The sequence below is a fragment of the Oncorhynchus tshawytscha genome, linkage group LG26 (assembly GCF_018296145.1).
Source record: "Oncorhynchus tshawytscha isolate Ot180627B linkage group LG26, Otsh_v2.0, whole genome shotgun sequence".
Lineage (NCBI taxonomy): Eukaryota > Metazoa > Chordata > Actinopteri > Salmoniformes > Salmonidae > Oncorhynchus > Oncorhynchus tshawytscha.
In genome coordinates, this window is record NC_056454.1 from 33,064,639 (window position 1) to 33,083,173 (window position 18,535).

At 43.0% G+C, this 18,535-nt stretch overlaps 1 protein-coding gene across 2 annotated transcripts in view; it reads left to right on the forward strand.

The window, feature by feature from the left end:
• Positions 1 to 17,979, forward strand: part of sestd1 (SEC14 and spectrin domains 1) — a 53,207-nt gene extending 35,228 nt beyond the window's left edge. Inside the window, exons 10-20 of one of the 2 annotated variants that reach the window (XM_042306684.1) lie at positions 2,320 to 2,423; positions 2,584 to 2,685; positions 6,869 to 6,991; positions 8,109 to 8,303; positions 10,023 to 10,137; positions 10,401 to 10,560; positions 10,874 to 10,955; positions 11,135 to 11,257; positions 13,336 to 13,527; positions 16,070 to 16,200; positions 16,361 to 17,979. In XM_042306684.1, coding sequence (XP_042162618.1) covers positions 2,320 to 2,423; positions 2,584 to 2,685; positions 6,869 to 6,991; positions 8,109 to 8,303; positions 10,023 to 10,137; positions 10,401 to 10,560; positions 10,874 to 10,955; positions 11,135 to 11,257; positions 13,336 to 13,527; positions 16,070 to 16,200; positions 16,361 to 16,664 — 1,631 coding nt within the window. In that variant the 3' untranslated portion in view covers positions 16,665 to 17,979. Of the gene's footprint in view, positions 1 to 2,319; positions 2,424 to 2,583; positions 2,695 to 6,868; positions 6,992 to 8,108; positions 8,304 to 10,022; positions 10,138 to 10,400; positions 10,561 to 10,873; positions 10,956 to 11,134; positions 11,258 to 13,335; positions 13,528 to 16,069; positions 16,201 to 16,360 lie in introns of both variants that reach the window. The other variant, XM_042306683.1, reaches the window with a different exon arrangement.
• The last annotated feature ends 556 nt before the right edge of the window (positions 17,980 to 18,535 follow it).

Here is an 18,535-nt window from a genome sequence, read left to right on the forward strand (position 1 = left end):
CTACCTCCACCTTTGTGCAAGGAGGAGCAGGAGGAGCACTGCCAGAGCCCTGCAAAATGACCTCCAGCACGCCACAAATGTGCATGTGTTTGCTCAAACGGTCAGAAACAGACTCCATGAGGGTGGTATGAGGGCCCGACGTCCACAGGTGGGGGATGTGCTTACAGCCCAACACCGTGCAGGACATTTGGCATTTGCCAGAGAACACCAAGATTGGGAAATTCGCCCCTGGCGCCCTGTGCTCTTCACAGATGAAAGCAGGTTCACACTGAGCACATGTGACAGACGTGACAGAGTCTGGAGACGCCGTGGAGAACATTCTGCTGCCTGCAACATCCTCCAGCATGACCGGTTTGGCGGTGGGTCAGTCATGGTGTGGGGTGGCATTTCTTTGGGGGGCAGCACAGCCCTCCATGTGCTCGCCAGAGGTAGCCTGACTGCCATTAGGTACCGAGATGAGATCCTCAGACCCCTTGTGAGACCATATGCTGGTGCGGTTGGCCCTGGGTTCCTCCTAATGCAAGACAATGCTAGACCTCATGTGGCTGGAGTGTGTCAGCAGTTCCTGCAAGTGCAAGGCATTGATGCTATGGACTGGCCCGCCCGTTCCCCAGACCTGAATCCAATTGAGCACATCTGGGACATCATGTCTCGCTCCATCCACCAACGCCACGTTGCACCACAGACTGTCCAGGAGTTGACCTCATCAGGAGCATGCCCAGGCGTAGTAGGGAGGTCATACAGGCACGTGGAGGCCACACACACTACTGAGCCTCATTTTGACTTGTTTTAAGGACATTACATCAAAGTTGGATCAGCCTGCAGTGTGGTTTTCCACTTTAATTTTGAGTGTGACTCCAAATCCTGACCTCCATGGGTTGATAAATTTGATTTCCATCATTTTTGTGTGATTTTGTTGTCAGCACATTCAACTATGTAAAGAACAAGAATATTTCATTCATTCAGATCTAGGATGTGTTATTTTCGTGTTCCCTTTATTTTTTTGAGCAGTGTGTGTGTATATATGTATATATATATATGTATATCTCTCTCTGTCTCTCTCTCTCTTTCTCTGTCTCTCTCTCTTTGTCTCTCTCTCTCTCTCTCTTTCTCTGTCTCTCTCTCTCTCTCTCTGTCTCTCTCTCTCTCTGTGTCTCTCTCTCTCTGTCTCTGTGTCTCTCTCTGTCTTTCTCTCGCTGAGTGAATGCCATTCATAATGAATACAGAAAGGCCTTGGGCTGCCGTGCTAGTGTTGTTTGTGTAGTTGTGTTGTTACAGGCACAACAGAGAGGCTAGGGGATACAGCATGAGATATAATAAGAGCATGTATATGATATGAAAATAATTATCTGTCCTATTTGTTGTGTGCCTTTGTCAAGGAATGGACTTGGAAGGCTTTCCGGATGTTTTTGATGTTGGCATTATGAATAAATGAATAGCAATTTTTCTCCTGAAGTACTCCTCGACAACAATGTACATCTGATATGTATTTTGTAAATTAATGGATGACAACTAGGGATGTGCTGCTTGTCGTCCACATTGTACACACTCCTACCTCTTGCTCTGTTTCCAGTGTTTCCCATATATACATTTAGCAGCAAATCGTGGCCGCCACAAAAAAATACAAATTAATTCAATTAAGTTAAGATTGGAAAAAAGAAATCGGCATATTAAACCTAAACGACTTAAACCAGATATAAAGAACGTAGAAAAGATAATGGAGCTATATATTTTTCTTTGAGAACTAACAACTACCAAAATAAAAACTAGACAGTCAGGGAGAATCTAAAATTCAAAAAATGTCATGGCATGGGGCCCCGATTGATTTTGTGATAATGTTTGAGTCACTTAGATGTCATAAGCCATGACAAAATGTGTATAATTTAAGGACATTTGTTTTAAAACTGAAAATGCTCTCTCAGCCCCATGGCAAAATGTGTAGAATTGCAGGAAATTTACTTTGAAACTGCATTTTTTCTCTCAGACCCATGTCAAAATATGTAGACTTGCAGGAAACTAGCTTTAAAACATTAAAATGTTCTCTCTGTCCCATGGCAAAATGTGTTAACCCCCCGCACTTTGCTTTACATCAAAATAAACTTAATGAAATGGATGAGCGGAGAGAAGATTCAATAGCTCCCACACACTCTTTTTCTCACTCCCTCTTTCTCTCATCTCTTTCTCTCTCTCCCCCCTGTCCTGCTTTTTTTCTCCCACTCTTACCCCTGTATCTCCTCCCTCCCTCTCTCTGTCATTCATTATCTCTCCCCCTGTCACTATCATTCCCCCTCTGATCATTCACACCTCTCTCCCCTCCAGGCCATGAGTTGTTGTCGGAGCTGCAGCAGCGGAGGTTTAACGGGGCAGAGGGAGGTGGTGTGGCCTGGTCGCCCATGGATGACGAGCTACTGGCCCAGCCACAGGTACAATGGAATAGAATAACTTTATACTTGTTTCAAGTCAGATAAGATGTAAAAATATATAGTAAACATATAACAGCAAAATTCACACATAACATACAAATACTATATACAATACATACAAATACTATATGCAAGGTAAGTAAATGTTTAATTATTTCAGGTTATGAAACTGCTGGACTCACTCAGAGAACAATACACCAAGTACCAGGAGGTGTGTCGCCAACGCAGCAAACGATCCCAGCTGGAGGATATACAGACCAAGGTCATGCAGGTACTGCACACACACTGCCCTATATCACATCACACACATATGCACACACAGAGATGCGAAAACACACACTATTCACACACTGCACACACACACTATGACATCGTCAACACCAACCCACTGACAAGCCTACACACACTGCCCTAATGGATCCAAAACACCAGCGTAGTGAAAGACTGAGGCCAGGATTCAAACAAACGGATATTTCAGACATCGCACTGCCTTGACGTAGGCCCAATGCCATTAACAACAGCAGACCAGTGACCGGACTGAAGGAGAAGTATAGAGTAGGGCTGCTCTTTTTTCCATTGTCTTTTGCACTTTGTTTCAGAGAGGTTTAAAAGCTATACACACACACAGGATTTTATGAGGATTAGTTCACCAGACATCCAGTGGTTGTAATTCTCAGGAACTAGGGAATGTGATGCTTCAATGGAACTTAATTTTCAATTGAAGCCTTGCCTTTTTCAGTGTATTCAAAGCCAGACCCTGGTGATAAATTGTCTGACTGTCCCTGTAACCGACTCATATTAAAGCCTTTTCGGTTAGGTCTTCTCGTTCCAAAGTCAGCGTTACATACCACTGAATGGAAAAGCTAACTTCCCAAAGACTGTTGACTTCGAGTCTCTGGCGGGGATACTCATCAGTCAACACACACACACACACACACACACACACACACACACACACACACACACACACACACACACACACACACACACACACACCCACACACACACACACACACACACACACACACCCCAGCACACATGGCCTTTATCCCAGCACACTTCTTCCTTGGCACTACCTAATTTCCTGTCTGTAACCATGAAGGGCAAACGCCTTTTCTCCCATTGGCCAATAGATTGAACTCTACTTTAGCGTCTAAAACAGTGGTTCTCAACCTTTTTTGGTCACTGAACCCACAATCACATATTTCTCTGACAGAAGTACCCTCTCATTTGCAACTGACCATTAGACCTATTTTCTTATGAGTCTTCTCAATGTAGGCTATCCCCTGTGGATAGGCCTGGTGCCTCAGGGATACAATTTTGAATGTTTTACAGTGCAAAGCAGATGATATTGGATGATAAAACTGTACCAATGAGGAAGTGAGCAGATGATGAGATGTGCTCCATGGAATAGACGGATTCTATTTTAGATTTCACAGATTCTAGATTCTAAGGGAATGAGCTGTCTGTTGCTATGGTGATGAAGATGTTGTTCAGTAGGCAGTAGTCTAGGAACATATAGAGAAGGAGCTGCCAGATTCGTCATAATAGCCCGGAAGTAAAACATTGAATACATGGAGAATGGTGGGAAAAAATAACATTTAAATGTATTTTTGTAAGGGCTGTGGTCACCATTCAATTATTACATAAAATATATATATGTCACTGTAGTGGGGAGCTATTTTTTTTTTTTTTCACAGGTCCATTATCTTCCATTATCTTCCGTCTTATAGCAACCAGTGGAGGCTCCTCAGAGGAAGGGAAGGACCATCCTCCTCAGTGAATCATAAAAATAAAAATAGTGAAACATTTAAAAATTCTGCCTTTTTAGATAAAACTATTCTAAATGTATTCACGTCACCAAATAATTTATTAAAATACACTGTTTTGCAATGAAGGTCTACAGTAGCCTCAGCAGCACTGTAGGGTTGCGCCATGGTGTAGCTGGAGGACAGATAGCTTCTGTACTCCTCTGGGTACATTGATTTCAATACAAAACCTAGGAGGCTCATGGTTCTCAAGCCCCTTCCATAGACTTACACAGTAATTACGACAGCTTTAGGAGGGCTTCTTCCAGCCTAGCAGAACTCTTGCAGCATGAACTGACACGATGTCCACCCAATCAAAGGATCAGAGAATGAATCTGGTACTAAAGCATAAGCTAGAGCTAGCTAGCACTTTATAAATGTGGTGAGTAGTTGACTCAAAGAGAGAGAAAGACAATAGTTGAACAGTTTTTGAAAAAATGTATGTCTTCCAAAATTAAGAAGAAGCAAGAGAGAGAGAGAGATATAGCTATATTTGGTTGTATTTAAAAAATAAAAAATAAACTTTCACTTAGCTAGCAAATGCAGTTAGGTAGTTTAGCCTACTCAAACACCCAGCTCAAACAGAGAGAGATGCAATGTTAGCTAGCTGGCTATGGCTATCCAACACTGGAACTCTTCCAAGTCATGGTGAGCTTTTGGTTTTATTAATTTATTGCCCTCTGGGTGTAACTGCTAAACTGCATTCTGATTGAAAACTGTACTGCCTGATTTTAGTGGGTTTACTAACGTGTTAATTCTAGTAGTTCTTGTTGACTCTGACGTGACAACGATGTAGGATGTGTGTAGTCCTCAGAGGTCATTATATGAAGGTTTGGCTAGGAAATGTTTTTTCGCTGGCCACAGACAGCTGATGTGTTGTGCACTGAAGTCCACAAGTGAAAAGTTGAGAGGAGGAGAGCACATAGATTGTTGTGAGAGAACTATATATACAATGAGCAAAGTGATCATGCTGTTTTTATGTGGCTGCTATGAAAGTAAACTCTTTGCGTGTGATCAGGGGTGTATTAATTCTGCCGATTCTGTTGAAAAACGTTTCTTAAATGGTAGCAAACGGAACAAAACGGGGATAAACAAACAGGGGCAAGAAAAAGTATGTGAACCCTTTGGAATTACCTGGATTTCATAAATTAGTCATAACATTTGATCTGATCTTCATCTCAGTCACAACAATAGACAAACACAGTGTGCTTAAACTAATAATAAACAAATTATTGTATTTTTCTTGTTTATATAGAATACATTTTTTAAACATTCACAGTGTAGGTTGGAAAAAGTATGTGAACCCCGAGGCTAATGACTTCTCCAAAAGCTAATTGGAGTCAGGAGTCAGCTAACCTGGAGTCCAATCAATGAGACGAGATTGGAGATGTTGGTTAGAGCTGCCCTTTCCTATAAAAACCACTCATAACATTTGAGTTTGCTATTCACAAGAAGCATTGCCTGATGTGAGCCAAGCCTCGAACCAAAGAGATCTCAGAAGACCTAAGATTAAGAATTGTTGACTTGCATAAAGCTTTCCAGGGTTACAAAAGTATCTCTAAAAGCCTTGATGTTCATCAGTCCACGGTACGACAAATTATCTTTAAATTGAGAAAGTTCAGCACTTTTGCTACTCCCCTAGGAGTGGCCATCCTGAAAAGATGACTGCAAGAGCACATTGCAGAATGCTTAATGAGGTTAAGAAGAATCCTAGTGTCAGCTAAAGACATACAGAAATCTGTGGAACATACTAACATATCTGTTGACGAGTATACGATACATAAAACGCTAAACAAGAATGGTGTTCATGGGAGGACACCACGGAAGAAGTCACTGCTGTCCGTGTATTCAATGGCTTCCATTTCACATTTGTCTCCCAGTGTGGCTAGTTCCTGGGGTATTGTATGTTCCTAGGCAGCAGTAGGATTAGTTTGGCTTGGGGAGTTTGGCCTAGTTCTTATCTGCTGGGAGTAAAGATGCTGTGTAGTGAGTGGGGGAGTAGGTTGTAAGCTGTATTGCTCCAAGCTCTGTAGGAGACAGGCGGTAGAATTGCCTCACCAAGCTAAAAGCTGATGCAGAAGAAAATCGCTCTATCAACCTCAACATACTGAACCATTTCATCACCCCTATTACACAGTACAGTGGATTCTAAACACCTCTTCTTGATCCTCTGTAAATGCTGCTTTAATATAATTGAACCAGATGTTGAATTAGATTGATCATGTTATTTGATATTCCCTTATCAATATTTACTTTATAGGTAACTTGGCAAGCCCTTGTTCTGTGCTGACATATGGTACACTATTTGTCTCATAAGACTTTATAAGTGTTCATACATGCTTTATAGTGATTATACCTTCTGGTTTTAAGTACCCCATTTTAACAGAAACAAACAAGTACCCCATTTAACCCACACTGATTTAAATGTGTTCCAACCAATAAGAGACATCACAGATACCTGAAGGTATTTGATTGGTGGGCCTGGGGGGGAAGTGATAAAGCATTTGTTAATGATTGTGTCCAATCATCGACCTCACAGATGCCTGGAAGGTATTTGATTGGTTGGTCCTGGGGTGTGTGTCTGTGAGTCATGAAGCGTGTGCTAATGGGGTCTTTCTCTTCCTTGTTGCTATGCAGGTTGTGAATTGGCTGGAGGGGCCTGGCACAGAGCAGCTCCGAACACAATGGGGGATCGGAGATTCCATCAGGGCCTCCCAGGCCCTGCAGCAGAAACATGAGGAGATAGAGAGCCAGCACAGCGTAAGGACAGAATAACACAACACATACTACAGACACAAAACTACAAACACAACTCAATACAACACGACACGACGCAGCTTGCCAACAGCACAACTTTATTACATCACTCCTTTTTCAATGTTCATAATTACAGAGATGAGAAGAGGTGGGGAGATAGCTGCTAGTTCTGTGTGTGCCTCTCTTCTTGCTTTCTCTCTCTGCAGAAGAAGCACTTGTCTTTGGAGCATCTTGAAGATCCCAATAATTAGGTCACCGAATATGATTAGTTTGGATTGTTAGGGAGAGTCTGTTAGCTGCCAGGAGATGTACTGTATTGTAACTGCTTTTTATAGATCATTAATCTCTGGTCTGAGGAGCACAGATAAAGCACTACTAGACAAAAAATATGGGGGACAAACAAGTTAAGTAAATAAGGTTCAGTGTGTACATCTGGAAAAAGCTTGTTTGATTTCACTTACAAAACAGACAGAGTTTGAAGCACAAATTAGAGCTTGCCCTTAACTTTTCCTCCCTGGATGTAGTATTGTCCTGCTCTTAGTCGTGGACAGACAGGCCAGGCCAGGAAGTGACTGCAGCAGCTGCAGCTGTTGGGTGTAACTAATGTTTCCCCTGGCTGGGTTTACATAAAAGACCCTGGTGAATCATTGCTCTGGGCCAAAGTGTGCCCTGGTGACCGAAACAGAGAGTACCAGCCAGGGGAATGAAAGGCTAAAGCCAGAGTGAGGTCAAAGCTAAAGATTGATGGTTAGGCTAAGGCGTGGTGTTGTCTCCAAGAGCCTTCAGCAGGTGGCGCTATTGATCTGAAATGTATAAGTGTTCTCAAGGTAATAACTATACCACAAAAACACTTCACTACAGCGTTCAACTCAATTACTGTACAGTAGGTTTGAACAGCTTTGAGACAGAAACATCTTTAGTGTGTGGTTCTTCTTTGTATTGAGCTTCTCTATGATAAACTGGTGAGTATATCAGAAAGAGTTTTCCTGCTTTCTGGCCAAAGCCAGAGGACCACAATGGAAATAAGTTGCGAAACATTGTGCAACTTGTGTGGCTGAATTGTGTTTCTAATTTGTGAAATCCAACCCAAATGTATGTGTTATTGGGTGTGTATTTACAGGAGTGGTTTGCAGTGTACGTAGAGCTGAACCAGCAGATAGCAGCGTTGCTGAGTGCTGGAGACGAGGAGGACCTAGTGGAGTTAAAGGGTCTTCAGCAGCAGCTCAGTGATGTCTGTTACAGACAGGCCAGCCAACTGGAGTCCAGACAAAACGTACTGCAGTCAGCACACGAGTTCCACGGCACAGCACAGGACGTATGTATCATTGATTGATTGATTTGAATGGATCATTACAAAATACGTATAAAGCCAAGAACAAGAACTACAGTGACTCCTACTCTAAATCACAAAGTCAATCCCTGGGCCCTTGTGTAGATCTTTGAGGATTTGATAGGTGTAAGCAATATGGCCACAATCAGAGGGCAAGATGGAGCTCCAACCACCCATATTGCTTATACTTATCCAGTCATCTGATCTACATACTCTTAGTGCCTAGGGATAGGGGTCATAATATACTGAAAAAAATACAATTTCAAAGATTTTACTGAGTTACAGTTCATATAAAGAAATCAGTCAATTGAAATAAATGAATTAGGCCTTAATCTATGGATTTCACATGGTTAGGAATACAGATATGCATCTGTTGGTCACAGATACCTGAAAAAAAAGGTAGGGGTGGATCAGAAAGCCAGTCAGTATCTGGTATGACCACCATTTGCCTCATGCGAGTTGATCAGGCTATTGATTGTGGCCTGTGGAATGTTGTCCCACTCCACTTCAATGGCAGTGTGAAGTTGCTGGATATGGATGGGAACTGGAACATGCTGTCATACATGTTGATCCAGAGCATACCCAACCATGCTCAATGGGTGACATGTCTGGTGAGTATGCAAGCCATGGAAGAACTGGGACATTTTCAGCTTTCAGGAATTGTGTACAGATCCTTTTGACATAGGGCTGTGCATTATCATGCTGAAACATGAGGTGATGGCAGTGGATGAGTGGCACGACAATGGGCCTCAGGATCTCGTCATGGTATCTCTGCATTCAAATTGCCATTGATAAAATGCAATCGTGTTCGTTGTCCATGGCTTATATTCGTTGTCCGTAGCTTAACCCACCATGAGGCACTCTGTTCACAATGTTGACATCAGCAAACCGCTCGACCACACGGCACCATCACCTGCCATCTGCCCAGTACAGTTGGAACCGGATTTCATCTGTGAAGAGCACACTTCTCCAGCGTGCCAGTGGCCATCGAGGGTGAGCATTTGCCCACTGAAGTCTGTTGCGATGCCGAACTGCATTCAGGTCAAAATTCCTCAGTTGTGCAAACCCACAGATTCATCAGCTGTCCAGGTGGCTGGTCTCAGACGATCCAGGTGAAGAAGCCAGATGTGGAAGTCCTGGCCTGGTATAGTTACATGTGGTCTGCGGTTGTGAGGCTGGTTGGATGTACTGCCAAATTCTCAAAAATGACGTTGAAGGCGGCTAATAACAAAAAAATTAACATTAAATTATCTGGCGACAGCTCTGGTGGCATTCCTATAGTCAGCATGCCAATTGCACACTCCCTCGATTTGAGACATCTTTGGCATTGTGTTTTAGAGTGACCTTTTATTGCACATTTTAGAGTGGCCCTTTATTGTCCCCAACACAAGGTGCACCTGTGTAGTGATCATGCTGTTTAATCAGCTTCTTGATATGCCACACCTGTCAGATGGATGGATTAGCTTGGCAAAGGAGAAATGCTCACTAACAGGGATGGAAACAAGTTTGTGCAAAGATATTGAAAGAAATAAGCTTTTTGTGCATATGGAACATTTCTGGTATCTTTTATTGCAGATCATGAAGCATGGGACCAACACTTTACATGTTGTGTTTGTATTTTTGTTCAGTGTAGTATAGACTACTAACTGTTTGGCCTAGAGCTCTTTGTTGGCTTTGTAATAACGCCCCAGTTTACCCTCCCAGCTGTCCCAGCAACTGGATGGTCTACTGGGCATGCTCTGTGCCGATGTGGCGCCTGCTGACGGGGCTGCCATCCAACAAACACTCAAACACCTTGAGGAGAAACTCAAGAGCGTTGGTAATCACAATTAAATGTATTATTCACTGTTATTTTTTTGTTATATGATAGCAAGCCTTCAATAGATAACTGCAGAGTAGAATTAAAAAACTGATAATGAGAAAGGTATTTGTGCTGAAACATTGACAGTCTTAACTATATCCCCTCTTCTTGTATTTTTTTCTAATGGATAACTGCAAGAATAATATTTTACATTTGAAATAACTTTCAGTAGTGTTAGTTGAGTAATTCATGAGTATTATTTGATGTGTATTTCTGTCCAGAGGGAGCCCTGGTAGGCCTGAGGGAGAAAGGCCAGGTCCTGATGGATCAGATGTCCAACCAGACTTCCTGGTCCTATGGGAAAGACGTGCCCATCGATAACAAAGACAACGTTGATCACATCCAAGGTGTCATGGAGGACATGCAGCTCCGGAAACAAAGGTTTGCTCAGATTTATTTTCAGTCTTTTTTTGATGATGTCAGGCCTCAAAATGATACTGGAGTTGTTTACAAAGGTTCCACAAGTCAAGCGATTTCTGGAATATCGTGGCTGTTGTTTTAAATTTTTATTTTAATTTGATTTAACTAGGCAAGTCAGTTAAGAACAAATTCTTATTTTCAATGACAGCCTAGGAACAGTAGGTTGCAACCTTCCGGTTACTAGTCCAACACTCTAACCACTAGGCTATCCTGCTGCCCCGTTGTCATGGAAATGGCTTTTGTCATGTTTTAAAAGAGTTTTGGTCCTGTTTAGATGTGAGGACATGGTGGATGTCAGGAGACTGAAGATGCTTCAGATGGTCCAGCTGTTCAAGTGTGAGGAAGATGCATCACAAGTCAGTAGATAGGCTTCCTTCTGTTCATCCCTGTTTTTTGTTTTTTTGTTTGACCTCTGTTGGTTCTGGACTGCAAACTTAAGTGTGTTGTTATTATTGACATGTTGTTGTTGACATGTTGTTATTGTTGTTGACAATACCTTGTAAACCCCAGCTCATGTCACTGTGTTAACTCTCAGGCGGTGGAGTGGCTGGGTGAGCTCCTCGATGCTCTTCTAAAGACCCACATCAGACTAGGGGACGACTCACAGGAAACCAAAGTGCTGCTGGAGAAACACAAGAAGTTTGTGGATGTTGCACAGGTACGTACTACAAGAGCAGAGTTCAGACAGCTTGAGGAAGACTGAGGAGATCTCTCTCTCCCGCTCTTGTCACTCCCTCAATTGTTCTGTCTGCCCCCTCCTTTCTCTCTGTCTCTTTTCTCTCTCCATGTCTTTCAAAGGGAAATAGAGGGGGAAGGGGAGAGTTGGGTAAGTTGAGCCAAGGGGGTAAGTTGAGCCACCCTTGTGTCTAGAAAACCATACACAAAGTTAATAAATTGACAAATTATTTAGGAAGAGGTCATAATTTCATGGAGACTGTCAAGGAAGAAACCACATGGAAAAACAGGTAAGCAAGTTAGGTCCAAAAAAACTGATTTTCACCAAGTCAAATTAACGCTTGTATCTAAACCAAAGTAGATCATTGTAAGATTGTTCCATACATCAGTTGGGGTCTCTATAAGATTCAGTATGCGGCCCTAAACCTAGCATGAAAGTGCAATGGTAGCTGTGTGGGTGGGCTAATATTGTAGAATAATAGTGAAGACATCACAACTATGAAATAACACATATGGAATCAGGTAGTAACCAAAAAAGTGTTAAACAAATCAAAATATATTTTATATTTGAGATTCTTTAAAGTAGCCACCCTTTGCCTTGATGACAGCTTTGCACACTCTTGGAATTCTCTCAACCAGCTTCATGAGATGGTCACCTGGAATGCATTTCAATTAGCAGGTGTGCCTTGTTAATTTGTGGAATTTCTTTCCTTCTTAATGTGTTTGAGCCAATCAGTTGTGTTGTGATAAGGTAGGGTTGGTATACAGAAGATAGTCCTATTTAGTAAAAGACCAAGTCCATATTATTGCAAGAACAGCTCAAATAAGCAAAGAGAAACGACAGTCCATCATTACTTTAAGACATGAATGTCAGTCAATCCGGAAAATGTCAAGAACTTTGAAAGTTTCTTCAAGTGCAGTTCCAAAAACCCTCAAGCTCTCATGAGGACCACCACAGGAAAGGAAGACCCAGGGTTACCTCTGCTGCAGAGGATAGGTTCATTGGAGTTACCAGCCTCAAAAATTGCTGTCCAAATAAATGCTTCACAGAGTTCAAGTAACAGACACAACTCAACATCAACTGTTCAGAGGAGACTGCATGAATCAGGCATTCATGGGTGAATTGCTGCAGAGACACCATTACTTAAGGACACCAATAAGAAGAAGAGAGTTGCTTGGGCCAAGAAACACGAGCAATGGACATTAGACTGGTGGAAATCTGTTCTTTGGGCTTTGAGTCCAAATGTAAGATTTTTGGTTCCAACCGCCGTGCCTTTGTGAGACGCAGAGTAGGTGAACGGATGATCTCCGCATGTGTGGTTCCCACCGTAAAGTATGGAGGAGGAGGTGTGATGGTGTGGGGTTGCTTTGCTGGTGACACTGTCTGTGATTTATTTAGAATTCAAGGCACACTTAACCAGCATGGCTACCACAGCATTCTGCAGCGATACGCCATCCCATCTGGTTTCCGCTTAGTGGGACTATCATTAGTTTTTCAACAGGACAATGACCCAACACACCTCCAGGCTGTGTAATGGCTATTTGACCAAGAAGGAGAGTGATGGAGTGCTGTGTCAGGTGACTTGGCCTGCACAATCACCCCACCTCAAACCAATTGAGATGGTTTGGGATGAGTTGGACTGCAGAGTGAAGGAAAAGCTGGCAACAAGTGCTCAGAATATGTGGGAACTCCTTCAAGACTGTTGGAAAAGCATTCCAGGTTGAGAGAATGCCAAGAGTGTGCAAAACTGTCAAAGGCAAAGGGTGGATACTTTGAAGGATCTGAAATCTAAAATATATTTTGATTTGTTTAACACTTTTATGGATACTACATGATTCCATATGTGTTATTTCATAGTTGTGATGTCTTCACTATTTTTCTACAATAAAGAAAATAGTAAAGTTTTGACTGGTACTGTATATAGATTTCTTTGTTAGAAGAGTACTATATTTCCCTTGACGGAGTGATGCTGAATGTAATAAATGGCTCAACTTACCCCACTGCCCCCTACTAGGTACTAGGTATTGTGTTAACCTGGCTCTCTCTTTCTCTGTGTCCAGAGCACCTATGACTACGGCCGTCAGCTGCTCCAGGCGACGGTGGTGTTGTGTCAGTCTCTACGGTGCTCCACGCGCTCCTCTGGTGACACCCTGCCACGCCTCAACCGGGTCTGGAAACAGTTTACTGTCACCACTGAGGAGAGGGTCCATCGGCTGGAGATGGCCTGCTCCTTTCACACCGCAGCTGAGAAGGTAGGAAAAGAATGACAGTTATGAAAATGAAACCTTATATTATCATTATATATATATTATTATATATATATTATATATATATTATTATATTATACTTATATTATGACTGAATACAAACAGTGTAGCTATTCCCTCCGCAAGGCTATCAAACAAGCTAAGCGCCAGTACAGAGACAAAGTAGAATCTCAATTCAACGGCTCAGACACAAGAGGCATGTGGCAGGGTCTACAGTCAATCACGGACTACAGGAAGAAATCCAGCCCAGTCACGGACCAGGATGTCTTGCTCCCAGGCAGACTAAATAACTTTTTTGCCCGCTTTGAGGACAATATAGTGCCACTGACACGGCCTGCAACGAAAACACGCGGTCTCTCCTTCACTGCAGCCGAGGTGAGTAAGTCATTTAAACGTGTTAACCCTCGCAAGGCTGCAGGCCCAGACGGCATCCCCAGCCGCGCCCTCAGAGCATGCGCAGACCAGCTGGCCGGTGTGTTTACGGACATATTCAATCAATCCCTATACCAGTCTGCTGTTCCCACATGCTTCAAGAGGGCCACCATTGTTCCTGTTCCCAAGAAAGCTAAGATAACTGAGCTAAACGACTACCACCCTGTAGCACTCACATCCGTCATCATGAAGTGCTTTGAGAGACTAGTCAAGGACCATATCACCTCCACCCTACCTGACACCCTAGACCCACTCCAATTTGCTTACCGCCCAAATAGGTCCACAGACGATGCAATCTCAACCACACTGCACACTGCCCTAACCCATCTGGACAAGAGGAATACCTATGTGAGAATGCTGTTCATCGACTACAGCTCGGCATTCAACACCATAGTACCCTCCAAGCTCGTCATCAAGCTCGAGACCCTGGGTCTCGACCCCGCCCTGTGCAACTGGGTACTGGACTTCCTGACGGGCCGCCCCCAGGTGGTGAGGGTAGGCAACAACATCTCCTCCCCGCTGATCCTCAACACTGGGGCCCCACAAGGGTGCGTTCTGAGCCCTCTCCTGTACTCCCTGTTCACCCACGACTGCGTGGCCACGCACGCCTCCAACTGAATCATCAAGTTTGCGGACGACACAACAGTGGTAGGCTTGATTACCAACAACGACGAGACGGCCTACAGGGTGGAGGTGAGGGCCCTCGGAGTGTGGTGTCAGGAAAATAACCTCACACTCAACGTCAACAAAACTAAGGAGATGATTGTGGACTTCAGGAAACAGCAGACGGAACACCCCCCTATTCACATCGATGGAACAGTAGTGGAGAGGGTAGCAAGTTTTAAGTTTCTCGGCATACACATCACAGACAAACTGAATTGGTCCACTCACACAGACAGCATCGTGAAGAAGGCGCAGCAGCGCCTCTTCAACCTCAGGAGGCTGAAGAAATTCGGCTTGTCACCAAAAGCACTCACAAACTTCTACAGATGCACAATCGAGAGCATCCTGGCGGGCTGTATCACCGCCTGGTACGGCAACTGCTCCGCCCTCAACCGTAAGGCTCTCCAGAGGGTAGTGAGGTCTGCACAACGCATCACCGGGGGCAAACTACCTGCCCTCCAGGACACCTATACCACCCGATGCTACAGGAAGGCCATAAAGATCATCAAGGACATCAACCACCCGAGCCACTGCCTGTTCACCCCGCTGTCATCCGGAAGGCGAGGTCAGTACAGGTGCATCAAAGCTGGGACCGAGAGACTGAAAAACAGCTTCTATCTCAAGGCCATCAGACTGTTAAACAGCCACCACTAACATTGAGCGGCTGCTGCCAACACACTGTCAATGACACTGACTCAACTCCAGCCACTTTAATAATGGGAATTGATGGGAAATTATGTAAATATATCACTAGCCACTTTAAACAATGCTACCTTATATAATGTTACTTACCCTACATTATTCATCTCATATGCATACGTATATACTGTACTCTATATCATCGACTGCATCCTTATGTAATACATGTATCACTAGCCACTTTAACTATGCCACTTTGTTTACATACTCATCTCATATGTATATACTGTACTCGATATCATCTACTGTATCTTGCCTATGCTGCTCTGTACTATCACTCATTCATATATCCTTATGTACATATTCTTTATCCCCTTACACTGTGTATAAGACAGTAGTTTTTTTGGAATTGTTAGTTAGATTACTTGTTCGTTATTATTGCATTGTCGGAACTAGAAGCACAAGCATTTCGCTACACTCGCATTAACATCTGCTAACCATGTGTATGTGACAAATAAAATTTGATTTGATATCAGGAAGATGTTAATATATTATTGAATTACCTTTGTGACAGCCAAATAATACACCTTCTTCTTAGCAAATATTGCAAAGGTTTTGTCTTCTTTGTGCTCTAGTAAGTGAGCCCTGCTGTTTGGAAGTGTTGAATTATTGGGATATGCATGTATGCCACTTCACAGATACTTATCTAAAGTGACTAACAGTTCAGTGAGTACATACTTTTTTGTTGATGGTCCTCTTCTGTTTCCATTCCCTCCTGTCTCCTCCATCCCAGGTGCTGGTCCAAGCCAGCCCAGACCAGGGTGATCTCCCAGTCGAGGTGGAGCAGGAGACCTATGAGGAGGTGGAGACAGTGGGGAAGGCTCTACTGGACAGACTCACTGTCCCTGTTATATTCCCAGACGGGTAAGAAACAATGGACATTTCACACTGAGACATGCCTGGCTTTACCAAGATGCTAGATCTAATGATACATGCCATTTTGATCATGGACTGTCAATCCTTGTATCCATAGCCCAACCTATGACCCTGCTGAGTCCTTCTGCCCCTTTTGTCCCCCCTTCAGGAGCGAGCAGTACTTTGGCAGTCCTGGAGACATGGCGTCCTCTGCTGAACACATCCGGGACAAGATGAAGCTGGTGGAGGACAGGAAACTGACTCTGCACGAGGAAGATGAAGAGGATGAAGACATTGAGCAGCTACCGTATCAGCAGCTACAGTATGAGCAGATACATGACCAGGACGAAGAGCTACACAATGATGAAGAACTACAAGAAGACCAGGAACTACATGATGAAGATCTACAGGATGTAGACAATGAACTACAAGATGGGGAGGAACTAGAACTGGAGAACGAGACGGACACTTAGGAATGCTAATGGAGCTCTTATAACAGCTTGCCTGGTCCCAGATCAGTTTGTGCTGTCTTGCCAAATCCTATGGCCATTGGCGTGAAAATAACCATAGCAGTTGACAAGAGAGCATAAACAGATCTGGGGCCAGTCTGCAGACCTATAACAGCAGCAACTAGCAGTCCACCAGACATTGAGGACAGGAAAGGACACCTCTGACCTTCGACGTTAAGCCTACACAGCACCTGACCATCACGCACTCCAGATCTCTAGAATCCCGTTAATCTCCCGGTGTGACCGCATTCCTTCCATCTCGGTTGTACTCTGCCTCATCTAGCCATATTAATTTACCAATAGCAGTTAAAGATAGAATATGGTCCTCTAGGATCCACTTACATTGCTTACAATACATGACATGGAGAAGAGAGGAGAGGAGGAGGGAAACAAAAGAAAGAAACTGAAAGCACTGACTGGAATGAAGTCTGAAATGGACTATTTCCCTTAAAGCTTTACCTTGCCTGTCGCTTGTCCCTCTGAATTTGTGTTCACGCTGATCTTGGCCTAGGGGTTGTTTTAACCCAGGGTTAAGGTTAGGCCTGGGTTAAGAACACGTAGTGTGAAAAGCCCTTAAGACAGGGAACTCAAGCTTTTACATGGTTCTACTAAACCCTCTAGAGTGTACAGAAAGCAAAGCACCATCTGTCTCTCTCCTTGTATTTACCTTGCCGGTGCTTTAGAGATTCTAGGCCTTTCTCTTTCTTGTCAAACTGCCTTGTTTGACTATTTTATATTTTCTCTCTGTTGTCTTTTGTTCGCAATACTTTCAAGTGGTTTCTGGAAGAAGAAAAACAAGTGTAAAAAGCTGTGCCAATATGTAAATCTATTCTCATTCTCAATGCCTTTGAATTTGGCACTAACTTCCCAGCCCACTGTTTCCGGTATAGACGGACTGTTGTATATTACGAGGATGGATGGGTGCAGTCAACCAGTCACTTGTGTGCATCAAGTTAAAATGTCTAATCAGACCTTTGTTATAAACCTAGTTTAGAGTGGTAGATCCAAGGCTTTGTTTTTATTCATAAAATGTGATATGAGAATTATGCTTCATCTCTTCATAATTGTCATTCTAATGTATACATACAGTACATACGCCTTTTGCATCGTGAGGCATGCTATTGAAATATTGATTCTGTATTTATTTTGTTTTGTATATTGGTATTTTACATACCAGTCAAAGACATAATGCTTGTGGAGGTTTTAGGTTTGCGAGGCTAATCATGTATTTCTTGAAAACCTGGGTCCTGCGAAATAAACAAGCAAACATTTTAAAGATTTCTTTGAGATAATGTAGTTATTTGTCTTTTGATTCATAAGCATAGTCTTACAAGACAATGTTGTCTCGTACACACACACACAAGGTATGACTTCAGGCATCAATTTAATTTGACACATGAAAAGCAGGACTGGACTATTTGGGGCCCTGGGGCATATTTACACATTTTTGCCATGAGGCTGAGAGAAAATGTTGCAGTTTCTGGAATTATACACATTTTGACAAAATAAATCCAAATTGGTTGGGTGGGAGGCCCACCAGCGTGCCCTTTCGGTAATTTGGCCCTGATGAAAATATTATTTTATAGAATAACTTAAATTTACCGGTTGTTGTCATATTAAATAGGATATTTGAAGGTTTTCAATAACGCTGCCCAGTTGTCAGATTAAATAGGATATTTTAAGGGTTTCAATAAAGCAGCCACGCATTCACATATCTTCAAGGTGTGTACTCACAGTAGCCGCTGGGTGGTGCAGATTAGACTGAGCTATGCAAAAACATGTTACCTCAAGAACAGCTCCTCATGAATAAAGAGTATGGGCATCATAAAAGAACC